The following is a 19,051-nucleotide window of genomic DNA, read 5'->3' on the forward strand; positions in this document are numbered from 1 at the left end:
TTTTCCCTACATTTTACAGCGAGAAAAACGGTGGCAGCTTTGAATTGCGAGAGGACAATTGTGAAGGAATGTAGGATTGACTTTCAGCTAATTGCTAATATAGTTGTCCTTTAAGGAGATTCTCATTATTAAATTGCTGTAGCCCGCAAATCCATCTATCTGAAATTTCTGTGGAAATGGTGATGGTAGGAGAAAGCGTACAGAATTTTGGGATTTCAATCTAATTGTGTACTGTCCGTCAAAATTCGGATTCTGCTTAAGCAAATAGTCCTTGTATTATTTGCCTAAACTAAATAATCTCAAATCTAATCAATATTTCCTTTATTTATTTATTTATTTATAAAATAAGAATCCGACCGTCATCAATCAGTCCTGTTTTCTGTAGTCTGAAAGGTATGGAGACAAGTATCTCAGGCCTTTTTAATTTTCAGTTTAAGACTTTCATTTTACATTCAAGAAACGTTTTAAATTTGCGAATTTAAGTCGAAGTTTTATTTTTTGCCTGTGTTCCTATCTTCTTTACAAGTACTCAATTCTGAGAAGAAAAGGAAAATAACGTTAATAAATAAATAATTTTTTTAACTTAAAAAAGGATTCAAAATATTTAGTTGATATTTAATATCTCCAGGGAAAATATAAATGTCAGTCTTTTCTCCTGTCAACTAACATCAAGATTGCAAATGAAAAAGCTCTGGAATAATTTGAAATTTAATACTGCGGGGTTCGAGAGACAACCAATAGAGTAGGATTTCAGATTTTCCCTGTCATTTTATGATTATTAAATTAAGAAAGAGAGAGAATATTAAGTAAGCTTGAACTTATGAAAATTTAAGTTTCGAAGTATGAAAAAAAAGAATGAAACGTAAAACACTGAGATTAAATGTAAATAAAAATTAAAGCAAATTTTATTTTTATTTTGGAAGAAATAGAAATTGAGTCGGCTGAATTTCTGAATTTCTAAGTCTAACAGTTTTATTTGTATTTGTATAAAAAAAATGTGATTTATAAAAGGTATTATAATCTTCCTTTATCTGAGGCGGATTTTTTCAAATTTTTCCGAGTCTGCAAAATCATAACTTTGAAATATAGAATACACTCCATGCCATGGTTATGTGTGCTTTCTATATTCACATGCCACAAGCTTTGCTGCCGGAATCATTACTAGGATAGTACCAGAAAAGTCAGTTTACAGCAAATATAATCAAATTATTCTTAGAATTCTTTATAATTTTTATGATTACCCTTCTCTGACCAATTATTTTAAAACACACTCATTTCTCGTTTGACCGAGATAATACTGAGAACGGCGTCCACGGTTAACATTGTCTTTTATTTTAGCTTTATTTTTAAATATCGTTTTCTTCGCATTAAAAATAACACATGGCGGTGACATTTGGTTGGCAACATTTGAAAACGTACAAAAAAACGCATTCGGACGAAGGTGAGGTTTGTATATGAAGATGCAGTATTTTGAATTTCTAGTTGCAGGTAGCGAGAGGTTCGTTGTAATAATAAGCAGCTGGTTGTCTGTGAAAAGCATGTGAACTTTTCTGTGTACTTTCAACCCCAGTCGCTCTTTAAAAGGGGGAGTGTATAAGGTATTCTTAGCCATCTTAGCGAACCTTCGTGGTGTAGTGGTTTGCACGCTCAGCGCGTAATTGAGAGGTCTGCGGTTCGATTCCCGGTGAAGTCGTTGCTAATTTTTCATCTCTCCGGCCTCCAAAAAGTCCTAATGTCTCTACAACGTAACTTACAAGCATAGTTAAAAATGAATCTTGAAATTTTTCTTAAATGAAACATCAAATTGAATCATGAATAAATTGAAAATGGAAACTTTATTTAAATTTAAGAAATGGAAACTTTTAATTTAGTAATTAACAAACCAAGTAATTATCGTCATTGTCCGGAAGTTGGTTGACTTTTCAAGGGGAACAAACCAACCCCTTGCTTACTTATGTTCAAAATTTCGAATCAGTCCGTCAAATCTGCTTTTAAGAACATGCTTTCACATTTTTTATGTAGTATAAGAATTATGTTTATATAATGTGCTGCCCTTGTCATTATCTATAATGATGCAACTTGATCCTGAATTTAAGAAGTGTAGATTTTTTGTGTTGTCGTATGTTCAAAAAGTGAGAAATTATACTCCATTCTTTTTCCCTTCTTTAGATGGAGCTTTGAAAGAATTCAGTAATTTGCTCAATGCCATAGAAGATGAACGTGATAGAATGGTATGTGTAATTTTTATCCAAATTCTGCTTATATTATGTTGAAATTGCATTTTTATGAAGATTATTGTTGAAATGCCTAAAACAATAGCTGTATGTATTCAAAAATGATGCAAATCGTCAAAAGTAGGCCAAAATCGCAACTAGAAAAAAATCATTGTTTCCGGAAAAATTCATTAAGAGTTGGATATATATTTTGTTTTGAGAAAAAATTGTATTACTATTCCTACGTAAATCTTTTACGTCCCTTTTAGCGTGTAAAAAAATTTGACAAGAAACCTAAAAAATACACCGAAGTATCAGAAGAACTGATATGTATGAAACTATCTAGAAACACATAATAGCGTTTCCTATGCGTCTCGCTAGTTTTTTTCCATAATGAAAACAGCAAGTTTTTTTTTTTATTATTTAAGTAATTAAATGCTATCTGATAATTGGAACTCGCAAGGTGGGTTATGCGTTTTAGAGCACGTAGAATCATTTCAAGAATGTGCCATGACTGCCAGATTTTGGGCAAAACTTCGACCTTCAAGCAAGAGTAAGGCCAGTTGGAAAGATCTCTTCAAGTCACAGAGATGCAACATTGCCTCAAATAACCTCGGAATTCAGTACTAAAACTCAATAAACATCAGCATAAGGTCTGTAGACGTTCTTTTCGTTATAAAGCTTTAATAGCAGACATGCAACTAGAGCATTTTAGATAACTGCTTGATACAGAGCTAAATAATCTGCTGTGACCAATCGCATTTTCACATATTTCCGGCTGGCAGAAAGATCTATACTTGGGGAAACAAAGAATATATGTGATAAATGTATGGATCCTACATATTAATAGGAAACTATGGGTTTTGGTGCCTCCATAACTTAGTTATTGAAGTTATTTTGGTTAGCTTTTTGGGTACCTTGGTACATCTGACACATGAATGCTATAATATAGGATATCTTTCTGATGAGATACATTCTCCATATGCTTGCATTGATTTTCATCAGTTTGGCTTCTGTTAACAGGGCAATGCATAGCATACTACTCTAGAGATGCCAAATTTTGATTAGAGACATTCATTTGAATTTAAGGTCTTGCCATTACTACCTAAGTATCTCAACGGTATCGAATATTTGTGGGATATCTTGCAGTACGCTGCGGAACACGGAATTCCTGCATCTCTGAAAATACAGCAAAATTATGGACTGTTTTACGGAAGTATTGTGTTCGCTGCCTTCCCACATTATGAGAGAATCTAATTTTTCTGCGGTTCTGCGTTCTTATGAAGAATGCTGTACCAGTTTTTTGAAAGCTTCAGTGTATGTACATTCCGGTGAAGACGGAAGATATACATATTCGTGGCTTTGACACCGTGTTAATGAAATCTCTTTTAAATCATCTTTTAAAAATGAAAAGAAAAAAAGGGGGAGAATTAGAAGAGAGAAATTTCGTGCAAAAATTATTGAAGGAGAAATGTTGCAAAGTATTTGTTTTTTTGCTCTGAAATTCACATTTATTTTAGTTCATTCTTTGCAATATAATATTGGCGTTAGCAATTTTAATCAAAAATTTAATGATTTACTTAGTTTAATTTAGTTAATTTAAAATTTAGTTAAATTAAATTTTTAAATTAATTTAATTTTAAAAAATTGAAAAATTTAGTTAAATTTAGTTAAATTTTTCTAAATTAAATTTTTCATTATATATCATTTAGTTTTTGAAAAACAGTTCTCTGATTTTATGCATTTTACGGCATTGTGTTATCTAAGCATGATGAAACTTTACTTGCTATGAGAGAATATGTAAGAATATGATCATATATTTTTCAACTGAAGGAAACGTCGCCTTGAATTTTGTAAAGATAATGTTTTAACCCCTTGTTCCCATTAGACTATATGATAAATTAAGTTTTTTCTTTTAGTTCATTAATTATTAAGTTTTAAATAAAAGCTTATTTTGTAAAAACTTTATTATTATTATTATTATTCAGACTGTGCAAGATGTGTTAAAAACTGTTTTTTAGCAAGGTTTATCAAATAACACTTATTCATTATTAGACCACTATAAAGACAGGACGGTACATCTTGGGGCTTTTATCAGGTTATATTATGTTGGAGAATTAAATTAATATTTGAAAATTCCTCTTTAGGAGTTATCACTTGTTATCCAATAATTCACAAGTTTCTATAGCGGTGCCTTATTAGAAGGGTGCCGGTACTTTTATACAAGTCAGCCACTGTTATCCAAAAGTAAAGTTTGCACAACGATGTTCCGGAATAAGATTAGATTTTAATGTGAAACGAGTATTTGTAAAGATGTCGGGATCATTATTTTTGGGCACCATTGTTAAAATAAGGTTTTTATTTGTTATTCTAATTAGCAAATCAGACGACGAAAAGCTTACTTATATAGTTGTGCTTCGGTATAACGCTTCAGGTATTATCTCCAAAAAAGGATCGACGTCTTTTAGTGGGAACTCTTTGCCTCGGCTAACACTAGCCAAACCTGCGTTAAATTGACCGCACTCACTTTTGACTGGGCACTATTGTGCATATCTCACTAATACTGGCACTGTCTTCTCGAATTCCCGCTTTACGAAACCTCTCAATTATAAATTCATTTTTTGAAAATTATAATAAAATAACTGAAATTTGTCCACATTTTGTTACCGTACGTAAAATGGTCTCCTAGTAATGTATCGTCGTTCGAGGGCTCTATCACGAAGGCAAAGCTGAATTAATAATATATGTATGAATATATGTATGAATTTCTTTTGTGAACGAATGTTAGCTTTCCTTTTAAATACAATTAGCTTTTTGTTGTAGAAATTGATTCTTTTTGTTACTGCAATTGTTATTTATCGAAATTAAAGTAATTTATTTGGCGTTTAATATTTCTTTTGAGTAATGTGAAATTAATCATTTATTTGGGGGAGTTAGCTAACTAAACTGTAGTTACTCATGCATTTGTTAATTTCGATTAATGTTGAAAAACAGTTATATTCCCGATGCTCATGCACTGCAATATCATGAATCATTAATTTTTTCCTGTCTTGCAGTTAGAACAAGCTCAAGCTGCATTTATCGACCCTATTGAAAATTTTAGGAAAGAATATATTGGAGGAGCAAAGGTATTACTTTTATACATTTTACATTCCAAGATTTCTTTATACGTAAGGATATTGAATTTGAAGATTTCTTTATACGTAAGGATATTTCTTTGAAATTGTATTATGAAATGATGTTAAAAGATTTTTTTTTTCCTTTGCTTCTGTAGGAGAGGAAAAAGAAATTTGACAAAGAAACAGCTAAATTTTTTCAGTCTCAAGATCGACATTTGAATTTATCTACAAAAAAGAGCGGAAACCAGTTACAAGAAGTAAGATTAATCATTTTAAAACTCAACACATTGGAATATTGTAACTTTCGGAAACCAATACTTTATTAGCCATTTTTTATGTGACACAGAAAAGAAATTCCTACTTATCAAATATAAAAAGAGTATATCAGCCTTGTAAGCAGAATTAAGTTTTAGCCTCATTTTTGTTGTTACTGTTTAATAAGTTATTTGAATCTTATCGAATGCTATTACTGTTAGTCATGTTCTGTTAATTCATAAAGAAAGAAGTACAATCTATTTTTCACATTGTGCCTAAACTTTTTGTTAATCTAAAAAAAAAAAAAAAAAAAAAAAGACCTCATACCTCAGAATTTCATTTTTTCTTTCTGATGTGCTGTTTAAAGTAGGTAATGTATTTATTATGTTAACTTCGGCTTATTACCAAATCCTATTAAATAACTTTTCGCGAGGCACATATATATATACATAACATAACGTAAATAAAATGGAAAGTAGAACTATTTTTTAAATGCGGCGCCTTTGCTGCAATGATTTCAATAATAATCAAAATAATGAAAAGGAAATACTCCTATAAAAAGTGCAAATTAAACCAAAACTAGGAATTTCAATTTGAAGTCAACATTAGTTCCAATCTACAAAGCAATTGAAGTATCAATTCCAAAAAATACAAAAATAAACTGAAAATAAATAATTTTGAGAAAGAATTAAATTAAAAAATACATAAATAAATAAATAAAAAGAGGAAGAAGTGAAGAATGGAAGTAAAAATTATACGCATCCTTCTATGTACGACAAGGACGTAACACGATGTCTGAGCGATTAGGGAGAGCGTGAGATAAGCTAATTCCCCCCCCCCCCCCGATGAGTCGCTATTGTCTCACTACTGGCTTTTCGATTGTTCTTTTTTCTTTAATTCTCAAATTTTCATTAAATTTGCTTTACAGCTACTATTAGCTAATGCTTGGCAGAGAATTTTTCTTTTTACTTCCCTTCTTCACCTTTTTGTTTTTCTTTTACAAATGTTAGTTCTTTTTCAAAATTATTTATTTTGAATTTATTTTTTGTACTTTTTTGAATTGATAGTTCAGTTTCTTTGTAGACTGGGATAGATATTAACTTAAAATTGAAATTCTCCTAGCTTTGGCCTAATTTGCGCTTTTGATAGGAGTATTTCCATTTCACTAATTTGATTATATATATATATATATATATATATATATTCAGTCGAAAGTCTTTAATCCAGACTCGTCGGGACTTCGGCGATTCCGGATTATCGGTTTTTCCGGATTATAGATCATCAGTTTAAATATGGTAAGATGGCATGCAGAAATTATAAAATTAAAAATATGAAACCGTAATTTATGAAATAAAGAGCAATTATGATCTAAAGGGTATCAAAATTTACAAAAAAAAAGCTTAATATTTATTTGTTTATTTTATTAAACATTTCTTTCAACGCGCTCATGCGTAAAGCATACATTACGCGTAGTCGAAATTAGAAAATTGCAACCAGAAAACTATTTGATGTGTATTCGTGATATTTATAATGACGAGGAATTTGATTTAAATCATATCAAAGGCAGAGTACATCGAGATGAAATACTATATTTAGTAAGGAATGATAAGCCGAATAAAATAAAAACATCTGCTCTGAAGATAAGGATAGTGCTGACAGATCAGCTTCCACTTCATTGCGCGCCGTTACGTCCCCCCCCCCCCACAGAGCAGCGTGAAATTGATAAACATATTTCGGAATGATTAGAGAATCAAAGGATATGCCTTTATCCATTTTTTGCAGCAATTCCACTTTTTGTTTGATAGACATCGAAACATGTTTTCGCTTTGTAGATGCTTTGGTAGCTCCAGAATCGGAAATTCTTTTTGACATAGTCGAAAGTTCAAGCTTACTTTTATAAAATTGCTCTAACAGTTTGCAAATAATAAGCCGGATCCAATTAGAAGATTAAGGAACAACGCAATCTGCAACATTAACTGAAATAGATAATTAGATAGTTTTAGCTTAGCTTATACCATCCATTATACATTAAACGCGCATGCGTAAACGTATTATGCGCATGCGTAGACGCATATGCGCATGTGTAAAGGTACTATTCGCATGCGTTGACGCATGCGCAGAAAGTTTATATATATATATAATTACAAGACGATTTTTTTTAAAAAACATAATATTATCATGCCTAGTATTTTGGCTCATTAAGCTGCTGAAAAATGATCAGTAAATACATAGTAAGAAGTACCAAATTTAGAACCAATTTTTCACAAAAACAAAAATTGAAATTCATAAGTAATAAATTTCAAATAATCTTTTAAATGGAAAAAATAATTTAATTTAAATACAAAGTCTGAGGTCGTCGGAATTTGGGCACCAATGGTGGGTATTGCATGCAACTGACACATTGATATTCACACTCAAACATCTTCATGCAAAAATAGCTCATGTACAGTCCTAATAGCTTCAAATGTACAGTCTTAATAGCTTCAAATTATTGTATAATCTATGTGTCTCTTATATTAATAATCCCTTATTCTCTGTCGACAATAACATGTAACCAAGACATCAAGGGCCCTGTAACCTGTAACCGTACCCATGTACATCTTTTATATAGTACAATAAATATCCGCGGGGTTGGCATCCAATTGCGTATAGGTATACCCGTTATACCCGGGACGGAAGCCAGATCAGTGGCTCAAACCGGGCAGCAAAATTTAGGACTCATAGAGACTGTACCCGGCAGCAAAATGCATAGCGCCGACCGTGTCCTCTCCTTACAATCACTCAAAGGGCGAAAGGGCTGTTGGCCAACAAGAAAGCTAAGTCAACCAACGCATTATTATTGGTTATGGTGCGACTCCCAACCTGGTACATGTTTAAAAGTAACTTGCAAGAATCTCAATTAGTCTGTGGAAAAATCCCATTTGCGGCACACCTGCTTCTTGCCGTTATTATATTCTCCATTCCTAGATTTTGCAAGGGGAGATATTTTTATTATTTTGTTTGTTTATTTTTATTTGCTTATTTTGGTCGGTGGTCCGGAGGTCTAGACAGTAGATCATTCCGGATATTGGACCTCTAGATTTCAGACTTCGTGCTATATATATATCATGTCGAATTTGAAATATTTTCTTGAGAAAAGTGTGTTATTTATGCTAAATAACAAGAAGATAGTATTATAGTTATTATGAAACTTGTGTATTTGTAAAATTTTCAAAGTTATTTATTAAATATTTTCATGGCAAAAAATTATTAAAGCAGATTTAAAAAAAAAAGTGTCTGCAGTTATATTGGTCGTATGTGTATGAGAGATATTTAATTCTACCACTTTTGCTTCTTGACAGTTATTGACATTTAACATTCTCATGTATCATTTTTATTGTTATCCAGAAGAAAAAAAGGAATGAATTTATCATCCCCCCCTTTTTTTTTTAAATTCTGTAAACCTGTACTTTTGTAATAGCTTGTCATCATATTCTAAATCATTGATATCAAGCATGATACTGCATTAATTGCAAAACAAATATGCGTTGATTTTATGTCACAGCTCCATTCTAAAATGAATTTTTAAATGGAGCTGTGACATAAAATTAACGCATAACATCAGCAGTAATGAAAATTATAATATTTTGAATTTAAGCTTTTAATTTTTTTATCCTCTTACTTTCTGTGACATATATAATCTCTCATATAATTGTGGTAGAATGAATTTTTTTTTATCTTAAGCAGTTGTTTTATTTTCTGTGAAGGTATTTACACTTGCATTTGATTCTGAAATTTATTGTTCTTTACAGAGTTAGATGTAAAAATGACTTTAATTTGTACATAAAATTCTTACTCAAGTAATTGAAAAAATTACTTGAATTTATTTCAATCATTTGAGTTAACAACTATATTTATATTGTAAAAATCCTTAATTATAAATAAAATAATATTTAAATATCAATATAAAAGTTTGTTAAATCGGATAATCAAAGATTTTATTCTACTAGAATCTCCAAGACCTTACAGACTTAAAAGTTTAGTATAAAATAAAGCCAATAGATGGCAGCACCAATGCGCCACTTATTTTGTAAAGTTTCTTCCTAAAGGGGAGGAAATACCCGCATTACTCGCCGCCATTGGAGAAATCCCTGATTATCGGTTCCAGCCGTGTTGATATTCCGTAATTTTGGACTTTAATGTGTAAACATTCCGAACGTATTATCTGGAGATTTCCAGATAGCCTCTATTTTATCTCAGAGATAGTAATTAATTACATCATTCGTGTATGATAATCGTACTTATTTAATAAATTAGTTATTACGCATAATAAACTATACCTCAGGTGTGTTGACCCGTATGGAGCTTTCTTGAAAAAGGTGTGCTAGTTAGAAACTAGCACTGTAGTTACTGTGATTTCATACTATTGAACTGGAATATTTCCTCTTACCTGTAATAACAGTATATTTCTAGTAAATGCAATGGATTAAATTTGTTGTTGAAGAAGCTTTGCACTGCACATAAGATGATGTCATATAAGGTAAAAAATGTACGCACTGTTCAAGAAAGATTGCTTATTATTCAGGAAGCGGAAAAGAATCCTCATGAAAAAAGAGTGGATCTTGCCAAAAGACTTAATCTTGCACCTTCTACATTAAACTCTATCTTGGCAAAAAAAGAAATGGTAAAGAAACAGTATGAAAAACTTGGAAATTTATCTACGAAACGCAAAACTAATAAAGAATCCAAGTATGCCGAACTTGAAAACATATTATATGACTGGTATCAACAGCTGCAGTTATACAACATACCAGTTGATGGGTCAATTGTAAGAGAAAAAGCAAAACAAATAGCTTCTGATATTAACATTACTGATTTTAAAGCATCTAATGGCTGGATCTCAAGATTCAAAAACCGTCATGGACTTGTCTTCAAAAAATTAGCATGTGAAAAAGCTGCAAGGGAAACAGATATTCCTGAAGTGTCAGCAGATATCATTAAAGATTATACAGCAAAAGATATTTACGGTGCCAATGAAACAGCTTTGTTTTATAGATGTTTTCCTGATGAAACTCCAGATGTCCAAGACAGGATGTGCCGTGATGGAAAGTTATGTAGTGAAAGAATAACAGTATTATTGTGTGCTAACAGTGATGGTAGCCATAAACTTGAACCATTAGTCATAGGAAAATCATCAAATCTCAGGTGCCTAAAAGGTATTCAGACATTTCCGGTTAAATATAAAAGTAACAACAAAGCACTGATGACAGTTACAGTTTTTCAGGAATTTTTAACAACATTCAATGCAGCTATGAAAGCTCAAGGGCGGAAAATTTTACTTTTCGTACATAACTGCGAATCTCATTTGGTAAATGGTTTAAATTTAAATCATGTAAAAGTGGTTACTTATCCATCTAATGATATGAAAACTCCCTTGAGTACAGATATTATAATGTACTTTAAACAAAATTATAGAAAACTCCTAATTCAAAAAGCAGTTTGTTACATGAACGTTGGTATATATAATCGAGAAAATTTAAACATAAATCTCCTAGAAGCAATGCATTTTATCCTAGCTGCATGGCAACGGGTTACACCCATATCTATTAAGAACAGTTTTACAAAATGTATTTATGGTTTTAAAAAACAAGCAGAATTGTATCGGTATCATCCAGAAGTGTTATCTGAAACATGTGGTGAGTTAGATACTGATTTCTTGGACTGGTATAAATTCAGTGAACAAAAAATTGATTTTGAAACATATGTTAATTGTGACAAAAATATTATCACATGTGAAGCTGATATGATCAGTGATTTGTGTGATGAAACAGATGCAGTTAAAGAGGAAGATGATGATTATGATGATAATCATGAACCAGAACCAATTCCTACTTTTTGTGAGGCAGTATTAGCTTTTGAAGCTCTGAAAACTTTTTTTTTATGCTAATAAGATTAATGATAATGAAAAAGAGAATTTATGTAACATAGAGAAATCATTAATGAACATGAAATCTCAGAGCATACTTGAACAGTGAAATAAAGACCTTGCTGAACTACTTGTATTTGTATCAGTATTAAGTGTAATTTACTGAAAGATATTTGAGTTCTGTTTTAACACTGTTATCGCCAGTAATCTCAAAGGGCAGCTAACTAGAGTAGATAGTGATACATCAAATTTATCAAAAAATAATCCTGTTTGGTATTTATGTTACAAGAAAAGGTTCCAGAAAAGCCTTTTGGATAGGATGTGAAAATGTCTTAATTCTTTACTAAAGGCATTCAAATTGTTAATTTTTGCTAAATGATTTTATTTTATGTTTTCAGTTTATTTCATTTGTTAAGTTTTCCTGAAATCGTTTTGACCTGTTTGACAAGAATCGGAAGTAAGATAAGCAACAGCGCTTTGAGTACAGTAGTAGTATTCAAATTTTGATATCATACTACATTACTGGATATATATTTTGAGATGATGTTGCAATGTATATGCATAAGCTTGCTTTTAAAAATTTAAGTGACAGATATTCTTTAATTTGCACTTCCTGTGTTCCTGTCAGCTTTTATTTATTTATTTTTCAAAGTATGTAGTCTCATTTTACTTTTAAGAATAAGGAGTCAATACAGGGTTCAGTAAACATTCATTTAATAAAACAGAGTTAATATTAGTGGGAAAATTCTCCAAATACTAATTTGTTGCTTTTATTGTTTGTTTCTTTATACAATGCATTTAATTTAAAATTAGCTTTGAAGTAAAGATATGCAAGATAAAAAATTTCACGCAGAAACATGTGGGTGATATGGATTGAATTTTAATATTCTTCTTTCTGCTTGTGGGCAACCCTGTGACATGATCTGCTCTTAGCTTAATATTTTTAACAGTTAAGAAATTTAATGTACTCCTGAGTCGATTTTAAATTGAATGTTTTGTACTGTAATATTTGAATAATTTTATAGCCTCATATTTTCTGTTTTTATTTATATATCTACCCTTGAACATTAATTTAGTACAGCTTGAAAAACTCTATTATTTTAATTCAAAGTTATCATGTGTGCTATGTGCATGTATGTATGTAGAAAGGGATGTGCAGCATTTAGATTGGAAAAAGTTCATCATTTAAGGAAAAAAATCAGCATATGTAATTTTTATTATCAAGCAGAGAATTCTCTAGTTAAGTTTTTAAATACATTATACAGTTAATTACTTGAAAAATGGAAATTAAACTCAATTAATCAAATCATTAATAATCAGATCATTTTATGTGTACATATCTATTCTCATCTTTGAGATGATGTTATGAGGCATGCTCTGATATGTAGGTGTTCTGAAACTATAATATGTTATGATTAATTAAATATGCATATTTATTATAACCTGTTATTCCATATTTCTCTCTAATTGTATATAAAAGTTTAGTTTCAAATTTGCTTTTGTCAAACTCCTTAAATAATTACAACACACAGCAGTCAAAAGCAGCTGGTTCGTAATTTATGATATTTAATAAACACAACAAAGAATGAGTCTTTTTACAAATAAACTAGAGGATAAATATGTTTAAAAAGAATTTGGTTTCAGTCTGTTAATTATGAAAATTTATTGATGTTATAAGTTTTTATAAATTACTATTATCATTATTTAAATTTGTAGTTACTATTTATTCATAACTTATTACAATATAGTATATCAATACTCTGTACCTTAAAAAAACTTTGTTACATTTTCCTGATACACAGTATTATAACCTTGTAACTCATTTCTTACAATTGATACACAGAGAATTGCTTAATCTACATCTGACAGTTACAAAATAAATCATATATTATTGATAAAGAGTCGTAAATAGAATAATAAATGTTAGCATCAAAATTAAATATGTTACATATATATAAAAGTATGTAAAATATATATTATATAATTGTGAGTCATTTAAGTCTGAGGAATTTTTTTACATTAGAATAGGCAAGAAATAACAGTGACTATAACAATTTTCATTCTTTTTATTGTGTGTTTTATGCATATTATTACATTTTATCTGAAGAGTGTAAAAACTAGATGACATTCAAAATATAAGTGCAAATTATATTTCTAAACAACTTACTGCAATGAACTGTAGTAAGCTATTCAGATGGTGTGGGAGTAGAGTATAATACTACATGCAAACATAAGCAGTTATGTAAAATAATAAGTAGATAAAAAGCTGCTCAGAATGAGGAGGAGAAAAATAACGATATTGCTGTTAAAGAGGATAATTAACCAGTTTAAAATAATCATGTTTTAGTTTATGAAATAATTAATTGTTATGATATTCTTTCCAACATTGATGACTGTTAAATTTCAGTTTTAAAATAATATTAAATAAGTTTAAAAACTTATATCCAATGCATATAAGTTTTTTTCCACAGCGGATTTAGAGGAATACGAATATTTATCCAAATAAAAAAAAATCAGGGGGAAAAAAGTATAATAAAAAGTGTTTTTGTCATAAACTTTTAGAAAGTAATAAACAAAATAAAAAAAGTAATTTTTAAAAATCATATTTTTGAAGTTTTGCTGATATACTATTGTGAAAATGTAGTAAAGTCTCAACAAAAGCCTTTCCTTTAATCATGAGAGAATCTGTAGCTTTGAGAAATGATTTTGAATTGCATGGAAGTGATTTCAGCTTTATTTGGCGAGTCTTAGGTATCGCAATGACACAAAATAAGAATGTATGTTTTAGTCAAGTTTATCGCCACTAGATGGCGCCAGCATAATCCGCAAAAACAAAGTTGTAAAACAGAAACAAGATAATCTATATAATTGTAGTTTTTCCACAACAGGTAATGTTTTTCTCAATCAGTCGCTGTCTTAATAAAGTAAATATCATTCCTGAACGTTATGAGGAGAAAATGCTGTATTACAGAATTTAGCTTGTAGAATATAAAATTTTGAGTGGTTGCATCTGCTTATATTGCTCTTCATTTGAGGAAAAAAATTGTTAAACTTGACAGCTAGAATAAATTCAAGACTACAAATTTTTTGCCATTAGTTTCAATTAAAAAAAATAAAAAGAACCACGATGATAGAAGATCTTAATGGGCAAAAAATCAAGCTTAGGTGCGAAGGAAAAGTATATAAAAAGGGGGGGGGGCAATTTTTTCGTGGTTTCAAAGGAGTTATTATTGGTCATAATAACTACAACTACTTCTACTAAATAATAAGTGCTACTTTCACTTCACCTAGAGTTTCAGTTTGGTTTTCGAAGTGTTATTATTGCCTGAAATCAGTAAGGAGTTAGTGAACGCTACAAAGAATAATAAAGGTGTTATATATGAAAAAAAATTGATTCTTGCTTTTGCTTTTTGCCTTTTAAATCATTGTAAAAAAGAACTTAGCAAGCAACTACTGAACTTCGTACCATTTATAAGAATTCAAAAGGCCAGGAAGAAAAAATGTTTTTTTTTTTTTTTTTTTTTTTTGAAAAGGCCCAAATGAAAGAAAAATGGGCCTATAGAAAAGAAAGAAAAATGGAGCTATAGAAGGAAAAGAAGTAGAACATTTTCTTAAAATTTCGATTGAATCCATGAGTGTAGTGAAAAGGGGAGGAAGCTGTGTTCATTTACTATAAATAGTGTCGGTACATAAAGAGCAATCCTGTTGTTTGCACGCAGGGTTATCTTTTTTGGATACCTTTTTGCCTTGTTGTTTGCTGACTTTTGACGCCATTTTTTAGTGCTACGAAAATGCGTCTTTGGGATTTGCCAAACACAGAAGATGCAATTTTTTTTTTTCAGGAGCGAGATATTTTACCAAAAAAACGAAAATGTGCCTGTGCCAATTCGCATGATATGAAACTTTATTTTGGTAAACGTACGTTTTGGAAATGTCATTTAAGACAGTGTGATCAGCAAGTGGGACTTAGAAAAGACAACTGGTTTGAAGGAAGCAGAATTCCATTTTGTTCAGCTTTGAGATTCATATACTGCTGGTGCGAGGAGTTGACGTCGATTAAATTTGTGAAAAGCAACTTGATTTATCGGATAGATCTGTTATAGATTGGAACAATTACATGCGTGAATTATGTGTCTTGGATATGGAGAATAAACCAAACAAGAAGATAGGTGGACCAGATTGCATTGTGGAAGTGATGAAAGTTTGTTTACTAAGCGTAAAAATAATTGTGGTTGAGTATTATCCGAATAGTAGGTGTTTGGTGGTATATGTAAAGAAACAAAAGCTTCGTTTGCTGTCACTGTTCCTAATAAAACTGGCTCTACCCTTCTTAATAAAATTATTGAAAACATTTCAGATGGTAGCACAATTGATTCTGACAGTTGGAAATGCCCACCAGCGGCCCAGCGATAAAGTCGCTGAACACTGGTAGTTCGGTCCGAGGGTCGAATCCCGCGAACGGGCTGGCTGGATGGGCGTTTTTGTGGGTTTTCCCATGTGTAACGTGTTATACGAGCCAATTCCCTTAGAAAGTCCTCCACGAAGGCATTCCTTCCCTTAGGCAGATAGTCCTCGAGGCTTTGCCATAATCACACAACACACACCTGACAGTTGGAAAGGTTACCAAACAAATAGAATAGAAAAAGAAGGATTCCTACATGCTAAAGTTAATCATTAATACAATTTTATTAATCATGATACGGGAGTTCATACACAAACAGTTGATAGAATGTGGGGCAGTGCTAAATAGAGGAACAAAAGACATGTTAAACTCTATATCTGCCCATTTCCTACCGAAATCCGATTGACTACTTTGATTTTAAATAAAGTGTTTTAATTTATGATTTGTCGCAAAAATTTTAGGTGTAGATTAGCGGCACATAAAAACCGCCAAATCTGCAGCTGCGGTGGCGTTATTACGTAAGTACCATAGTGTCTCCCAAGTGTGAGTGGTGAATGTGTTTGGTACAGTTCGTGCTATTAATGTACGGTTACAGTGAATAAAGAATTTTTGAAAATTAATTATTTAAAAGTTTATTTTTAAAGAATTTGTTTAACACAATTGAGCAGTATACTTAGAGTATACTGTTTAAAAAAAAAAAAAAATTAATACTTTTAATATGTTTTGTATAGAATATATTTAAAATAAGAATAAAATAAATATACGTAGGATTATCTGTTTGAAATGTTTTAAAGATTTATTTTAACATTTTATGAGACAATTGGCAAACTTTGTACAATGCTATGCTGATGTTAAATTTAAAATCAGTTTATACACTCATATCGCTTGGCAACTTGTTTATATATTCTACTGACCCACTAAGCCTTAATCTGCTATATCACCTCCATCTGCTTTTTCTGCTTACTCTCTTAAATCCTATATCAAAAATATATTGGTATTCTAAAATTCGATAACCATTCTTGCCTTCCTTTGTCCACAAAATTTTGAAAGCAAGAGCTGGCAGAATTCCTTCTAATCATTGGGCTCGACCGACATATTAATTTCTTCTTTCACCTCAGCCTATTTCCTATTTTTTTGCCTTTTTGCTCAGCCTGTGCAAAATCTTCCTCCTCCTCTCCTGAAGAAGAAAGAACCTATGTCAGTCATCGTCGAATCTTTTTTTTTTTTTTTTTTTTTTTTTTTTTTTTTTTTTTATATATATATATATATATATATATATAAAAATCAAAGGTAGTCTAATTTGGTGGAGCTAATTGTATATTTTAATATTGATGCCTTTTTTTTCCTTGCATTTGAATTACATTGAGTGTAGAATTGTTCCTTTCCCTAGGCCTTTTTCTATCTGTAGGAAGGGTGGGAATTAGATCTTTTTCAATTTTTTCATTATATGTGCGGATACAGGAGTCTGAAATCTCGAAAATGTTTGATCTCCATTTAGGGTAAATTTTAAATAGTAAAACTTTCAAATAAAATTAAGAACACGGTGATCTCTCGTATTTCGTGCTTAATGGGGACCAGAACCTTCCGCGAAAGCTGAAAAACTGCGAAGTAGGATTTGCCCGTAGGAATTTTCGTGTATGCGGGTGCAAGAATGTTTTAAATATGTAAACAGTATTTATACTTTACACATCTAAGACAAAAATTACAACAGTATACGTATTTACTTGAACAGTGTTGCCACTGCTCGCTTTGGTTGAGTTTCTTAATTAAAAATTCGTTAAAGTTTTATAATATATGAAATAGGCAACAAAACAAATTCCGAATTCGGACTCCCAGGTGCCCATATTTGGGTAGAGGACTACCTTATTTAAAATTTGATGGCTCTAGGTACGGTTGTTTTTTCACAAAGCGAGAAACAGTTATAAATTAATTTCTTTAAGGGCGATAATATTTGATGGCAACAATTTGAAAAGTGAAATGGCCATTTATAGTGAACGGACGCAAATTGCCGTACGAAACGACATTTGGTTCACACGGATAAGATAAATTGTCACCTGTGTACCCAAAGATGTCCGCAATTTATGCCGATGATTTTACTCTGCATATTCACATTTCGGAAATCTAGCAGTGCCCAAAATGGACCTTCTAGGCTAACGCCTCTTTAGACATTATAAAAAGTGTCAATTAAAAAGTTATATTTTGAAATTTTTGATACAGATTATGTTTAAAAAAGTATTCTTTAATTAATATAATACGTTTGTTTTTATTATTTTCGTAACAGATTAGCTGCACCTGTTAGTTATGTTTGGGTAACTTGTTGTGAAACTGAGAAATTATTAAAATGCGCGTTGAGCAACAACCACGCATTGAGTCGTATGTAAAGTTTTATCTTATGTTAGTGAGGTTAGATAAGGTCAAAGTTTCGATATGTGGGATGAAGTTGTAGGTGGATGTTGTTCTTCAAGTTAGCGCGCTTGAATTTCTAAATAAGGATTAAATTTTGATTTAAAAATAAGTTAGGAAAAAAGATCATGAAATATTTATACTTGAGAATGGGCACTATTTTATTGTGGTGTTATGTATTCCATTTGAAGCAGTCCCTAAATATTTCGTGTATAAAATGTACCAGTATTTCTTTCTTTCTTTATATTCTTATTTTGTAGTTTTTGACGATATAATTATTGAATCTATTTTCTATCACTTTTAAAACGTCTTCAAATACTATTCTACTTAAACGTCTGTTGCCAAATTAAAATTATTATATGGAAAGGTGCTAATTGAACCGATACATACATTTATGTAGGGTGCATAGGAAAATTCTTTAACCTGACAATTCTTGCTAACGGAGAGAGCTACAGCTATGCAAGTGAGGTAACGATATAGTAAAGCGACTACGTCCGAACCAACTCGCCGTGGTATGTTAAAAATCAAAAAATTCACGAGGAACGTATAGAACAGTTAAAATATTTTAACCTATGACAAACTCAAACACATTAACAACACAGTTATCCGGTTGTATGATTATGACGTTAACGATAACAAACAATAGCAAGCGGCCTATGGCCATTCTCAGTAACTATCTCGGAAAATTTGTTTATAATATTTCTTTACTTCGATTTGTACCCTTATTACTTCCTTGTACGAAGTAAAAAGGGAA

At 31.0% G+C, this 19,051-nt stretch overlaps 1 protein-coding gene across 1 annotated transcript in view; it reads left to right on the top strand.

The window, feature by feature from the left end:
• LOC118187381 (rho GTPase-activating protein 26-like) overlaps window positions 1-19,051 on the top strand; it is a 349,938-nt gene that overhangs the window by 189,645 nt on the left and 141,242 nt on the right. Inside the window, exons 3-5 of the mRNA XM_035357592.2 lie at window positions 2,170-2,231; window positions 5,270-5,341; window positions 5,488-5,589. Of these exons, the coding sequence (XP_035213483.1) occupies window positions 2,170-2,231; window positions 5,270-5,341; window positions 5,488-5,589 (236 nt within the window). The remainder of the gene's footprint in view (window positions 1-2,169; window positions 2,232-5,269; window positions 5,342-5,487; window positions 5,590-19,051) is intronic.

This window comes from Stegodyphus dumicola, chromosome 9 (assembly GCF_044657685.1).
Source record: "Stegodyphus dumicola isolate Sdum_Otavi_A_Nest chromosome 9, ASM4465768v1".
In the NCBI taxonomy this organism is placed as follows: domain Eukaryota; kingdom Metazoa; phylum Arthropoda; class Arachnida; order Araneae; family Eresidae; genus Stegodyphus; species Stegodyphus dumicola.